The 15,798-nt window shown below is 41.1% G+C and overlaps 1 protein-coding gene across 7 annotated transcripts in view; it reads left to right on the forward strand.

Moving 5' to 3' along the window:
- Positions 1-15,798, forward strand: part of r3hcc1l (R3H domain and coiled-coil containing 1-like) — a 315,233-nt gene that overhangs the window by 154,065 nt on the left and 145,370 nt on the right. Inside the window, exon 4 of one of the 7 annotated variants that reach the window (XM_073027040.1) lies at positions 11,088-11,352. The exons of 4 other annotated variants lie outside the window; for them this stretch is intronic. In XM_073027040.1, the coding sequence (XP_072883141.1) occupies positions 11,088-11,148 (61 nt within the window). In that variant the 3' untranslated portion in view covers positions 11,149-11,352. Of the gene's footprint in view, positions 1-7,739; positions 7,970-10,468; positions 10,945-11,087; positions 11,353-15,798 lie in introns of those variants that run through there. 2 more of the 7 variants (XM_073027038.1, XM_073027039.1) reach the window with 2 other exon arrangements.

Genomic DNA, 15,798 nt, shown 5'->3' on the forward strand with positions numbered 1-15,798 from the left:
TACTTTGAGGCTCATGATAAAATAGGCCAAAGTTAGCATGATCTCCTTGAGGGAGAATCTTGCCTGACAAATCTGCTGGAATTCTTTGAGGAAATACCAAGCACGATAGACAAAGGAGAATTGGTGAATGTTATGTACTTGGATTTTCAGAAGGCCTTTGACAAAGTGTGCACACAAGGCTGCTGAACAAGATAAAAACCCATGATATAACAGGAAAGATGCAAGATTGAATAGAGCAATGGCTGTTCGGCAGGAAGCAAAGGGTGTGAATAACGGGAACCTCCCATCCTCACCACCGGTGTTTCACAGGGGTCAGTGTTTGGTCTACTTCTTTTTTACGTTATAAGTCAATGACTTGGGTGACAGAATTCATGGCTTTGTGACCAAGCTGGTGGACAATACGAAGATAGGTGGAGAGGCAGGCAACGTTGAGGAAGTGGGGAGGCTGTAGAAGGACTTAGACAGATTAGGAAGATGGGCAAAGAAGTAGCATATCGATAGAATAGTGTTGGGAAGTGTATGGTCATGTACTTTTGTAGAAGGAATAAAAGCATTAACTATTTTCTAAACGGGGAGAATATTCAATTATCCAAAGTACAAAGGAGCTTGGGAGTCCTCGTGCTAGATTTTCTAAAGGTTAAAATGCAGGTTGTGTCAGTGGTGAGGAAGGTAAAAGCAATGTTAGCAGTCATTTCGAGAGGAACAGAATATAAAAACAAAGATGTGGTGCTGAGGTGTTGTAAGATACTGGTGAGGCCTCCTCACTTAAAGTATTGTGAGCAGATTTGGGCCCCTTATTTCAGAAAGGATGTGTCTACATTGGAGAAGATTCAGAGGAGGTTCACAAAAATGAAAGGCGTATCGAATGAGGAGCAATTGATGACTCTGGACCATTACTCGCTGGAATTTATAAGAATGAGGAGGGATCTCATTGAAACCTGTTGAATGTTCAGCAGCCTAGATAAAGTGAATGTGGAAAGGATGTTTTCTATGTTGGGTGCAGATCTAGGACCAGAGGGAACAGCCTCAGACTAGAAAGATGTCCACTTAAAATGGAGATGAGGAGGAATTTCTTTAGCCAGAGGGTGAAGCTGTGGAATGTGTTGCTACAGGCGGCTGTGGAAGCTAGGCAGATGGGTGTATTTAAGGTGGAAGTTGATGGTTTCTTGATTAATCAGGACATGAAAGGTTATGGGGAGAAGGTAGGAGAATTGAGTTCAGAGGGAAATAGATCAGCCATGATGAAATGGCGGAGCAGGTTCGATGGGCCAAATGGCCTAATTCTGCTCCTATGTCACCTATCACCTTCCAGCTAGTCTCCTTCCCCTCCCCCCTCCTTTTTATTCTGGCACCTTCCCCCTATTTTCTCAGTCCTGAACAAGGGTCTCAGCCCAAAACGTCAATCTGATCTGCTGAGTTCCTCCAGCACTTTGTGTGTGTTTCTATGTTTTATGGACTTATGGACATTCCCCCGATATTTTCCTCCAATCACCTTAATATTATGCCACCTTATGTTAGCCATTTTCACCTAGGGAAAGTATCTATCAGTCCACTTGATCAATGCCTCTTATCATCTTGTATGCCTCTCATTCTCCTTTATTCTGCTGAATCTTCCTCATAAAACATGCTCACTAATCCCAGCAGGTATCCTGGTTTATATTCCAGAAGTTTTGTGATCAGTTACTACTGTATTAATTATTTCCAATATTAACTGAATTAACCAAGCCACCAATTTCAACAGGAGCATCTGCTCGGGCATCTGGTGTGATGCCCAGGGTAAAACCCGTGGGTGAGGATGTTGTGGTCCCATCGGAGGGGTATTTTGCAATTTCACGTAGAAGGATGGCTAGACTGATGACATACTGGAGGACTGCTTCAGCCAACATTTTAGCAAAGTTTCACAACTTAGATTAAAAGGAAGTGGTGACAAGTGTAGGAGTGGTGCAACACATAACTATATTATCATTCATGCTGTGTCCTATGTACAAAACAGTTATCCAGTTTATTTCAAAGGCAATAAATCCTTTGTGCTCTTCAGAGCTTGAAAAGTGTACAAGATGATAAGAGGTATAGATGGGGTGGATGTCCAGAGACTTTCCCAGGGCAGAACTGGCTAATATAAGAGGGCATATCTTTAAGGTGTTTGGGGGAAAGTATGGGGGAGATGTATAAGGTAGGTTGTTTTTATACAGAGTGCATGGGACGCACTGCGGGGGTGGTGGTAGCAGCAGATAAATTTGGGCCACTTCAGAAACTTTTAATCACATGGATATGAGAAATGGTGGGCTGTGTAGGAGGGAAGATTTGGATCAGACACAACATTGTGGCCGAAGGGCCTGTACTCTTCTATACTGTTATATATTCTCATAGTAATCTTCAGAATCTTCTGTTGTTGCTGTACCCAGTTTCCATGGTCATCTTCATTCCTCAAGTAAGTACACAGCTAGTGCTTTACTAGACCTGGTTGATTTTGCTTCCCACAACCAACCAATTCACTCCCCAAACATGCTATCACTGTGTAGGACAGAAAATTACTTCAGCTCCTCTTCTGAGGTGATTGATTAAGAATATTATCGGAACCTCAGACTTCATCACACTCGGGTCAGGAAGTGTTTGATGGGGTGAGTAGGAAGATAGGTGTGGTAGTGTGTGTTTCTTCTGTGCTTCTCTGTGCTCCTCATGCATAGACTCAACTTTCACAATGTCATCCAAAAGATCCTCCTGTTTTAGTACATTAGATCAGGAACACGTTCAAAGGTACAATGGGAATGTTGCACTTCATCACAGAGACTTTGAGCAAATTCTAGCATCTTTCTCTCTGTTCAGCTGGTGTATTGCAGCATACGTTAGATGAAGGTAAAGTGTAGGCAGACAAATTTGTGGAGAATGTCCCAGGTCCCTTTTGATTGATGAGTTCAAAAGCTTTAATATTGATTAAAAAAAAGACCATGTAAGTGCTATATAGCTTCCTTTGCTTTGCTTAGCATTGTCACAGAGTGAACACCGTGTCCAGTCTGGAGACACAAGAGCTTGCAGGTGCTAATTTTTCTATCAGCAAATGAACTGCTGAAGGAACTCAGCATTATTCTGTGATTAGACTAGGATTAAATAGGTAGGTTGCTAGGCAATTCGGCTCATTGGCCAGAAGGGTCTGTTCTACGCTCTATCTCCCAATAAAATAAAATAACCACAATGCCCTGATTAATCAAGAATCTATCAACCTTCACTTTAAGCATATCCAATGATTGGCCACAGCAGTCCAGTGCAATGAATTCCACAGATTCATTTCCCCCTGGTGAAAGAAATTCCTCCTCATCTCTGATTATGGATTCATGGTTGGAGTTGTCCACTCCCATGTTACCCCAAGGCTTTTTGACCTTTTAGTAGGGATTATACTAAAAGGTCTTGTCAGTCCAGAGTGGTGGCAAGGCTGGACTCAATAGACTTCTCATGGATGGAGTCAAGAGACTGCATCAATAAGTCTGAAACATTAATGCACATACATGTATACTCACGCATACACTCTCACACTCTCACTATCATTCTACTCCACTCTTCCTTGAACTACTCCCCTCCACCAAGACCCTGTTCCAGATTTCAGTTGAGATGTTGTAAAGTGTATACGATTCACTCACTTCTGTCTCACTCTCTGATCTTATGGGAAATTGAGGGTTCAGATATTTCCTCTCAACTTTGTGCCAATTTGAAAGCCTAATAGATCGTATTTTACTTTTCCATAATGGTTGTGACTTCTTCACTCACCATTTTAATTGGGTGAATGTTAGGTGCAGTATAGACATTGAATAAGAAATAATTTGGTGTTTAGGTGCTAATTTGCACAATACCGAGATTTCTTTATGAATCTACTTTCCATTTAGACTGTAGATTTTAGAACCAGGAGGCAAAAGCTTTCATCAGTACCTTCTTGCAGTTCTTTGTATAAGTTTTTTTTAATGAATACAGGTTTAGGTTTGAAGGTGGATTCTTTTGAAGGTCTAGGTAATTGATCCTGGAGGAAAGTTCCCTCATTGCAATTCTGCATTAATGTAGAGTTTAACAGACATTAAGTATCTGACATTTTAATATTTGAACCTAATTTTTAGAAGTCTCAGTATACTGTGTTACAAAAGAAATGATATTGACTCTGTGAATCTGCTATTCATCTCCTGAAGATGATTTATTATTCCATGTTTGACTGGTTTGCTGCTGAGAGGAGGAAATATGAAATGCTGGGCTCATTAATTTATGTTGCATCCAGAATGATGAGTATTTCTGACCAAAATGTTGGAGATCTAACCCTTGCCTAGCCAGGTGAGCAGCAAGCCCATATTACTTGGGCAGTTAATGGAGCGACTGGCACCTTCTGCACTTTATCCTTGGAAGGGAATGAATTGTAAAATTCTAAACTCTCTTTTCTCTTCATTCAACCAGCTGGTGTGATTTTGATTGGAATTATTGAAGAGTATGAACTACTGACACAGATATGATATTGAGAAAGTTCAAGTTTGTTTCTAGCTCAATTAAAGGAACCTGGCATTGTAGACATGTTAGTTAACTGATTTCCCTAACCCTGCTTCTTCCTCAGTAATGGTAGTAGCAAATCTACATGAAACGCTGTTGCAGAAAAGCAGCATTTGTCGTCAAGGACCCCCTCCCCCATTCTAGGTTATGCTCTCTTCTCATTGTTGCCATCGAGAAGGAGGTACAGGAGCCTCAGGACACCCACCACCAGGTTCAGGAACAGTTATTACCTCTCAACCATCAGACTCCTAACCAAGAGTGGATAACTTCACTCACCACAGCACTGAACTGATTCCATAACCCCGCAGACTCACTTTCAAGGACTCTACAGCTCATGGTCTAAATATTTATAATTTTTTGTTTGTTTTTTCTTTTTATATGTGCACAATGTGTTGTCTTTTGCATATTGGAGATTTGTCAGACTTTGTGTGCAGTTTTTTCCATTGATTCTATTATGTTACTTTGTGTTTACTGTGAATGCCTGCAATGAGATAAATCTCAGGGTGACATCTATGTACTTTGTTAATAAATTTACTTTGAACTTTAAATTAGAAGAAAAAAGCATTGGAAATTGAACTTTTCTTCATCTAAAGTGATATAATAGAGACAGTTGTAAAGTTCAAGTCAAAGTAGAGAACAATTGTACTGAGCCTTGAACATAGTGTTTACATTGGTAGCATTCACAGACCCAGTAAAACTTCCAGCACACGAAGAGTTAAGAAGTTCAAACAGTGGTATTTTTTTCACATGTTCACACAAGTTAGGCAATGGCTTGAAAATTATATTTTATTTAGAAGTGTTAAATGGAATAGGCCCTTCTTGCCCTTTGAACCTCACCAACATCAACCCCTGAGTTAACCCTAGCCTAACCACAGGACAATTTACATTGACCAATTAACCTACTAACCAATACATCTTTGAACTGTCAGAGGAAACCAAAGCACCTGGAGAAACCCATGCATTCAATGAGGAAGGCTTACAAACTCCTTACAGAAGACGCTGAGATTGAACTCCAAACTCTGATGCCCCACTACACTACCACTGTGTTCCTCAATATTCATTTCTTCATAATAATGTATCTGGTGGATTTGTTCATTAGAGCTTATCAAAGTAATAATATTAAAAATAAACACTTGGATGTGGCTATCCCATTGATTTATTAACTTTAGTGCCTTGATTTCTGGAAATTCTGACAAGTCACAAATTAGTCTCTGCCCAATCCAGTCAGTGCTTCACATTAATGTCAATATTATTTTTACTAGGGAATGTAATGATACTCAGAAAGATTTTGCCAATGATTCTACTCTCCCAATATCACTCTTCTCGTTTTAGTTTTATTGTTAAAGTTGGCCACAGCTCGGCAATATTGTCCTCTGAGCAAAAGCAGAAATTGTTGGAAATACTTAGCAGGCCAGGCAGACACTACTGGGAGAGTCAGTGCTAACGTTTCAGGGTGGTGACCTTTTGCCAGAATCAGGAAAGGGACAAGATTCAGAACTGGAAAAAGTTAAAAATAGGACAAGGCCAGATTTGAGAAATGTTAGACAGGGTAACATTCGGAATTGAGAAACATAGCCAAGTTCAAAACAGGACAAAGTGCAGAACTGGGAGATGTTCAAAACAGGACAGGGTTCAGAACTGGGAGACGTTCAAAACAGGACAGGGTTCAGAACTGGGAGACGTTCAAAACAGGACAGGGTTCAGAACTGGGAGACGTTCAAAACAGGACAGGGTTCAGAACTGGGAGACGTTCAAAACAGGACAGGGTTCAGAACTGGGAGACGTTCAAAACAGGATAGGGTTCAGAACTGGGAGACGTTCAAAACAGGACAGGGTTCAGAACTGGGAGACATTCAAAACAGGATAGGGTTCAGAACTGGGAGACGTTCAAAACAGGACAGGGTTCAGAACTGGGAGACATTCAAAACAGGACAGGGTTCAGAACTGGGAGACGTTCAAAACAGGACAGGGTTCAGAACTGGGAGACGTTCAAAACAAGACAGGGTTCAGAACTGGGAGACGTTCAAAACAGGACAGGGTTCAAAACTGGGAGACGTTCAAAACAGGACAAGGTTCAGAACTGGGAGACGTTCAAAACAGGACAGGGTTCAGAACTGGGAGATGTTCGAAACAGAACGAGGTTCAGAAGCAGAAAATGTTACAGACAGGATGAGATCTGGAACTGGAAAATGTTAGAGACAGGACGAGGTTTGGAATGAGAAGATATTAGATTTAAAGTGAGGTTCAGAACCAGAAAACATTAGAGACAGGGTGAGGTTTGGAACCGGAAAACATTAGAGACAGGATGAGGTTCAGAAACCAGGAAACACAAGAGACAGGATGATATTCGTAAGTGAGAGAAACGTTACAGTTTCAGAATTGGGAAGCGTTAGAGACAAAATGAGATTCAGAACCTAGAAAACTTAGAGACAGGACAAGATTCAGAACTGGAAAATGTTAGAGATGGGTGAGACAGTTAGAGATAGACAAGACAAAGGTTAGTTAGAGATGGGCAACACAAAGGTTAGAGATAGGCAAGGTTCAGGACTGGGAAATGTTAGAGACAGGACAAGGTTCAGAAGTGGGAAATGTTAGATACAAGATGAGGTTCAGAAATAGGAAATGTTAGAGATGGGCAAGGAAGACATCAGAGATGGGTGAGGTTCAGAACTGGAGAACATTAGAGAGAGGTGAGGTTCAGAACTGAAAAACATTAGAGACCATACAAGGTTCAGAACCAGGAAACGTTAGAGATAGGACAAGATTCAGAACCAGGGAAAGCTAGACATAGGACTAGGTTCAGTCTTGGGAAGCAAAGATGGGGTAAGGTTCAGAACTAGGAAATGTTAGCCATTGGACAACGTTCAGAACAAAAAGGGAAAAGAAAAAGAAGGTGAAAGAGAATGTCTGTGATATCGGATAAAGACATGTAGAAACCAACTGCCGGAAGTGATGGTGCCTGAGGAGTGAACATGGTGAAGTCTGGGGAATAACTCAAAGTTGATTTGCAGGAAGAGCAAATGGGAGAAACAAAATTAAATTTCACACTGCCCCATTCATATTGTGAATGTTGGAAATATGGAAAACAAATTGTGACACTTAGGAAAACAAAACAAATTCATCGTTCCACAATAAAGATATTTAAAAATGCTACAGATGCTGGAAATCTGATTTAAAAACAAGAGACACCAGATTGCTTCTTTCTTATTGCATTGAAGTGTTAGACCCAAGATAGATGCTGACACCCAGGAACCTGAAGCTGCTCACCTTTTCCACTACTGACCCCTTGATGAGGACTGGTTCTCCAACTTCCCCTTCCTGGAGTCCACGGCCAGTTACCTGAACCTGATTTTGAATGCAAGGTTGTTGTTGTGACACCACTCAATCAGACCAAATAGCTCACTCCTGTAAGCCTCCTCATCGTATTTCTTTTACTATGTTTGTTAGTTTGGGGACATAAGTAGAGAGATGGTAAATATGGTATACAGCATGCTTACCTTCAACACTTACGGTGGGTATATTAGATGTCCAACATCCACAGTTTTTTGGCTTTTCAATTAGCCTAAGAGCAATTGTGTTATGTTGACCAGGGGGTTTCATCTTTGTGCATTTCACCAAGCTGACTGATTATAGAACAGTATGGCACAAGAACAGGCCCTTCCAATTTAACCTGACTACCTGCCAGCATGTGGTCTGTTCACCTCTTCATACGTCTGTCTAAATGCCTCTTAAATATTACTATGAAAGCTGCTTCAACAGCTTCCCCTAGCACTGTGTACCAGGCAGCCATCACTCTGTGTAAAAAAAATCGTAAATATCCTTTAATCACCACCTCCCTTTTTTCTAGGACCAGAGGACACACTCTCAGAATAGATGAATTCCCCTTTAAAACAGAGATGAGGAGGAATTTCTTTAGCCAGCGGGTGGTGAATCTGTGGAATTCATTGTCACAGATGGCTGTGGAGGCCAAGTCGTTGGGCAAATTTAAAGTGGATATTGATAGCTTCTTAAGCTCTGATGTGATAGCACATCAGAGGTTACGAATAAAAGACTGGAGAATGGCATTGAGAAGAGGGAAAATAATGGAATGGTGGAGCAAACACTATGGGCAGAATGGCCTAATTTTGCTTCTATGTCTTATGGTCTTAAATCCCTGAACTCTAGTATTTGACACTTCCACTCTGGGGAGGTGGGGGGGGGGGGGGACAAGACTAAATTTCCTATTTATACCTCACAGAAGTTTATAATCTTTTATCAGGTAGTCTAGCAGCCTCTGATGTTCCAGAGAGAAAAAAACAGATTAAGTTTTTCTATCCTCATAGCAGAAATACTCTAAACGGGGCTGCAAAACCTCTTCTGCACCTTTTCCAAAACCTCCACATCTTTCCGGTAATTCAGAACAGAATCACACATGACATACAAAAGGTGGCCTAACCAAAGATTTATATCACTGAAATATGACTTACCAACTTTTATACTCAATGCTCCAACTGATAAAAGCAAGTATGATGTACATCTTCTTTACCATACAATATACTTATCAGTCTGAGACCATTGTGTTGGTTGTTAATGCAAACGTTGCATTTCACTGTATGATTCGATGTACATACAGTCATACAAACGTATAGTGCAGAAACAGATCTTTTGGCCCATCTAGTCCATGCTAAAACCATTTAAGCTGTTTACTCCCATTGACCTAGCCCTCCATATCCCTACTATCCATGTAACTATCCTAACTTCTCTTAAACATTGAAATCGAGCTTATATGCACCACTTGCGCTGGCAACTCATTCAACACGACCCTCTGAGTGAAGAAGTTTCCCTTCATGTTCCTCTTAAACTTTTCACCTTTCACCCTTAACGCATGACCTCGGGTTGTAGCCCACCCAACCTCAGTGGAAAAAAATCTGCTTGCATTTACCATATCTATACCCAACACAATACTCCAAATTAGGCCTCGCCAACATCTTATACAACTTCAACATCCCATCTCTTGTCCTCATTACATTGATTTATGAAGGCGAGTGTGCCAAAAGCTTTCTTTATGACCCTATCAACCTGTGACACCACTTTCAATGAATATGATCACTTTGTTCTACCACACTCCTCAGTGCCCTACCGTTCACTGTGTAAGACCTACCCTGGTTAGTCCTACCAAAGTGCAACACCTCACACTGGTCTGCATTTTTCATCCCATATTTCCAGCTTATGCAGATCCCTCTGCAAACCATGATATCCTTCCTCACTGACCACTACAACCCCAGTTTTGGTGCATTCTGCAAATTTGCCGATCTAGTTAACCACATTATCATCCAGATCATTGATATAGATGACAAAGGACCCAGCACCGTCCCCTGCAGCACACCACTTGTCACAGGCCTCCAGTGACAGAGGCAACCCTCTACTAGCACTCTCTGGCTTCTCCCACAAAGTCAATGCCTAATCCAATTTGCTACCTCATCCTGAATGCCGAGCTAATAAACCTTCTTGACAAGCCTCCTGATAAATAAATCTGAATCTGGATCCACTTATGTTCAATGCTGATAGTAAAGGAACTCTTTCAGAGAAGAGCAAAAGGTTCAGCAAATCTCTGGTAAGGAAGATAAACCCTTCCTGTTTGTGCTGTTTAGGCTTCCCAGACTTCTATATTCTACATCTACAGTGGCCATTCCTCTCTTCCACTATTCAGTCAGAGTATCTGTACTCTGTCGGATGAATGATTAGTTTTTTGTTGTACTGTAGATCATGGAGGCTTTGCTGTTGCTTGCTTGGTGGGTGGAGGGTGGAGGTGGGTGGGTGGAGGGTGCTGATGTTTTTTTGCTGAAAGAAGTGGGGAGGGGGAGGCCGTTGCTCTACTGTTGTTTGTGTGTGGGATGGGGAAGTAGGGAGCTTTGGGGTTCTGTTTTTACTGTCGCTCATTCTTTGGGATATTCTTCTGTTTTCGTAGATGTCTGCGAAGAACAAGAATTTCAGGTTGTATAATGTATACGTTCTCTGATACTAAATTGAACTATTGAATCCATGTACCCACTTGCCTCCATATCATTAGCCCCCTTGCCTGGCTTTGCGACAATATCCACCATGGATCTAGACCTCTCATTATTTTATACAGATGTAAGTGCAGATCCCACCTTGAATAAGCAGAGAAGAATTTCACTATAATCATCCTTGCAATGAAGCCTTTCAGTTTGCAGGAGGGATTGGTACTTTCCTCGGAGTAGAATTAGTATTGCTTTTATTATTGTCACGTAGGATCTAAAGGATTCAAAGTACATTTATTATCAAACTATGTATGCAGTATACAACCCTGAGATTCGTCTTCCCACAGACAGCCACAAAGCAAAGAAAACCATGGAACCTTTTCAAAGAAAAACATCAACCTCTCCACCCCCAAACAAAAACAATCTGCGCAACAGCATCAAGAACATCAAACCCCCCCCCCAAAACACAACGCGCAAAAAAATCGCGCAAATGACAAGAAAGAAAGAATGAGCGAAAACACAGAAAATAAAACACAAATTCCAAAGAGTCCATATTCAATTCAGCTCAGTGTTCATTATCTGCAGGCTGCCTCAGTTCAAAGTTGCACAAAATAGCAACAGGAAAAGGAGCAACCAGGAACTATAGTCCGATCCACAAATCACAGATCAGAACTTCAGTACCATCCTCCGAAAGCATCAACACCGTTCAAACGCTGGGCCCTTCCCTCAGGAGGAGTGAGTGAGAGGGAGAGAGAGATCGTCTCACACAGACAACTTCCTCTGGCAACAGTGAGCGAGAGGCTGGTAGAAGGCACTGAACGCTCACTCGCCTTCTGCACTCGCCTCGATGTTTTCGATCTTCCTTGCTGTTTTAATTAGTGAGAAATGGAGTCGATTATGGGCTCTTAGTTTCTTGGCCTCAAGGCTGCTCGCCTCCCAGGATCTTCTCAGAGACAGCAAAGAGCCAGATTACTTAATCTGCCTGAAAACACATCATCAAACTGTAGATTACAGACTCCCAACAATACCAGAACCACATTTGAAAGAAAAAGAAGATGTTAAAGAAGTGAAAGAAACAGTTTTGTGGACCATCAAGAGGATGTCACCTGTGGTAGCATTGTTTGCCGCTGCCATCTTCTTCCTATTGAGGTACAGTGAAAAGCTTGTCTTGCTTATTGTTCATACAGATCAATTCATTACATAATGTGTTGAGGTGGAGCAAGGTAAAACAGTAATTGGATGCAGAAGAAAGGTACTGCAGTAGTTACAAAGATAGTGCAGTGGAGGTAGACAATGTGGTGCAAGGCCATAAAGAGGTAGATTGTGTGGTCAAGAGTCCATTTTATCATGATAGGGAAATATTTAGTAGTCTAATAACAACAGGGTTATAAGGCCTAAGGTGAAGGTTAAGGGAAGATCGAATGGGTACACAAAATTATGAAAGGCATAGGTCAGATAAGTGGAAAACATTTCAACTTGGCAGAGTTATATGAAGCTAGAAGATATACATTTAGGGAGAAGGTATTTAGAGAAGATCTGAGGAAGAACATTTTCACTCAGAACACAGCTGGATTGTGTTGTTTGAGAATAATCTTGATGAGAATTTAAATTGGCACAGCATAGAAGGCTACAGACCAATGCTAGTAAATGGGATCACTGCAGATAGCTTCTATATGGATGGTCAACGTAGATGTGATGGGGCCAAAGAGCTAGTTTCTATGCTGTGAAACTCCATCATTCTTTTCAGATCCGTATATAATTAATCACTCAATCAGTCCTTCTGAAACAGATTTTTATGTCTAGAATCATGGTGTGCAGGTATTGGCTCCCACATTCCCCTCGGCAGTGGAGTTTGGAATTGCAGGCCTGGAGTTCAGAGTTGCATCATCAATTAGTTATAGGGTCAATACCAATGATCAATACAGGAAAGTCTATTGGAAGTACGGAAGTCAAAGCACAACGGCTGAAGCTCTGGGACTTTGAGTCTGGAGTCCACTGGGGAATCAGAAGCCCGTTGTCTGAAGATAAAGGCCCGGAGACTGCCCTCCTGGAGCAGGAAGACTGTGGGTGTGGATAAGAGGGAGGAAAGGAGCTAGCTTTTGCTGTTGGTTTTCTATTGCTTGTTGTGTTCAGTGTTGTTCTGTCAAGCCATGTGACATGCTATGTTGGCCAGCACATCCTTAGGTTGTGTTGATTGTTAACACAAATGATGCATTTTACTGCATGTTTCCATGTACGTGTGATAAATAAATGAATCTGAATTTTCATGGCTGTAACATTGCAGCTCTGAAAATTCATTCTTCTGTGTAAATACAATAGATAATTTTTTATTTTCTTCCAGGCTGAGACGTGCGATTCCATGTACAGTAGAGTTGGAGTTCAGCTTTTAACAGATTGTGTTCAGTTAGGAACCTCTCCCTGAAGTGCACAGAGAACCAGTTGGGTTTAAGTTAATCACCTTAAAAGTTGATTAACTTGTAGTGCAATTAGCTTCACTTTACAACCAGCTGTTCACCATCTCTGAAATACCCTTGTGCATCTTCTTAAATATTCTTTAAATTATTATACCTCAAGTGTTGTTTACCTCACTTGTCAGTTAGCACGATAAAGGACCTTGGGTTATTTTGTTACCTTGTACATTCAACACACAAGCAAGCATTTCTTGGTTTAAGATGACCTTTTGCATCTCTGCTGAACAAAGCAATATGCAAAGTCAAAGAGCTTCCTTTATTAAACTTACACTAGAGATTTTTTTTCATGTCCTAAGTTACATTCTTTCTCAAACAAGTGGTTTTTCTTTTTGACAATATAGCAATTTTCATAGCTGCTTTGTGGAAGGCTGCACACAAAACCAAATTCTGTCCTTTCCAATTCTTTCTTGATGTCCATCAATCTCACTAAATGATTTTCGCTATGCCTGTGCAATTATCAGTAAATATTCATAACAGAGCCGATATACTCCTTTGACCAGAAATATACTAGTCATCATTTATTGCACTGATTGCTGTTCCATTGCAGGGTACACTGTAAAGTGTACTGGCACACACTTGCTCTATTTTAAAGATGTCCCTAACCTAGCTTCCATTAACCCTCCACCACTTCCCACAATACACAGATAGAATTAAGTGAATTACAAGAAAATGTTGCAGCTCTATAAGTGGTCAGTTAGCCACACTTGTACAGTTTTGGTCACCATGTTATAGACAAGACATAATTTAACTGGATGTTGCCAGGACTAGAGCACCTGAGTTGTAGGGAGAAGGTGGCCTTGCAACATAGGAGTATGAAGAGCAACTTCTAAGTCCTAGTGCACTGCAGCACAGAAACAAGCCCTTCACCCATACAGTCCATGCTGAACTGTTTTTCTGCCTAGTCCCATGTACATGGAACATAGCCCTCATCATCCACTTACCCATCCATAAGTAGAGTAGTATTTAAATTTATAAGATGCATAGATAGGGTGGATGGTAACAATCGAATCCAAACTAGGGGCCTTAAGTTTAGGATAAGAGTGGAAAGAAAGGGTCCTGAGGATAATTCAGAGGGTGGCGAGAATATGGAATGAGCTACCAGAGGAAGTGGTTGAGGTAGGTATAATAGTACCATTTTTTTAAAAAACCACTTGGATATGTATATGAATGGGAGGATCCTGGATGATGTGGGCCAAATGCAGGAAATTAAAACTAGCTGGGTGGGTGCCAGGGTCGTTATGGACTGGTTGGGCCAAGGAGCCTCTATCCATGCTGTATTCCTCTATGACTATAAGTAGTTTTCAAAACCTTCCAAGAATCTGTAATCATAGGGGACCTTATCGAGAGGTCGATATGTGAAAAGCTGACGTTTAGTCCAGAAACATTTTTTTCAAGTTAAAACACAAACAAGGAGACGTGAAGGTAACCTGTAAATGCCAACAGCTCTAATGTCAGCAAGCACAAATAATGATTAATACTGAGAATGCCTGGTTAGGTACTGTAGGCAAAGCAATCAGGCCTTCTGGCTGCAGTGAGGGAGAGAAGCATAAGGTTCAATGCAAGATGACGTACGTGAATTGATTGACATCCTTCATTAGTGCTCACCTTCATGACCTGCAGAGATTGTTAACTTAGCTGTGCAACATTACACGCAAGTTTGGTAACGTATCCATTGTGCTTAAAATTCTTTTCTTGGTAATTGAGATTAAAATTCCAGTGTGAAATGTCATTGGTAGATGGAGAAAATTGTGCTGCTTTTAAGACCCTCACCAAGTTCATGGCTGAGCTATGGCAACATACATTGTCCAAGATCTTCAAACAGCTAGTACAACTCAGTGGGTTGAGCAGCATCTGTGGAAGGAAAGGAGCAGCTAACATTTTGGGTTGAAATTCTGCATCAGGACAGAGTGGAGAGGGAAAAAGGTCAGCATAAAAGGTTTTGACCCAAACTCTCGACAGTTCCTTTCCTCGCACAGAGGCTGTTTGAACCATTACATTCCTCTGGCAGACCGTTTGTTGCTCCAGAATCCAGCATCTTCTTTCTCCATTGTCAAAGATCAAATTCTTAGATTGAAACAAGAAATCTAGCACCCCGTTTTCTACATCCAATCTCAAAAATGTATCATTTAATACAGCCTTTATAAGGCATTGGTCAGACCGCACTTGGAGTATTGTGGGCGGTTCTGGGCCCCTTATCGAAGAAAGGATGTGCTGGTATTGAAAAGAGTCCAGAGCAGGTTTACTAGAATAATCCTGGGAATGAAAGGGTTAATATATGAGTAGCATTTGATGGCTCTGGGCATCTGCTTGCTGGTGTTTTGAAAATGAAGGAGGATCTCATTGAAACCTATTGAATATTGAAAAGCCTATAGAGAGTGGATGTAGAGAGGATGTTTCCTACAGGCAGAGTTTAAATCCAAAAGGCGCAGCCTCAGAATACATGGACGTCCTTCTAGTACAGAGATGAGGAAGAATTTCTTTAACCAAAGACTGAGCCATTGGGTATATTTAAGGTGGAGGTTGATAAGTTCTTGATTAGTTAGAGCATCAAAGTTTATGAGGAGAAAGCAAGAGAATGGAGTTGAGAGGGTTAAGAAATCAGCCATGATGGAGCAGGCTGGATGGGCTGAATAACCTAATTTTGCTCCTACATCTCATGGTGTTATTATACAGAGCAAAAAGTTATCTTAATTCTCTGAACAGAATGATTTTCTCACCAGCTAAACCAAAAATAGTTTGCTTGTTATTCTGTGGAATACTGCCATGCACTAAACAGCTGCAACTGACTTCAAAGTTATTCAGTGTGAAGTGATTTTGAGTGTTGA

The sequence above is a fragment of the Hemitrygon akajei genome, chromosome 23 (assembly GCF_048418815.1).
Source record: "Hemitrygon akajei chromosome 23, sHemAka1.3, whole genome shotgun sequence".
NCBI lineage: Eukaryota > Metazoa > Chordata > Chondrichthyes > Myliobatiformes > Dasyatidae > Hemitrygon > Hemitrygon akajei.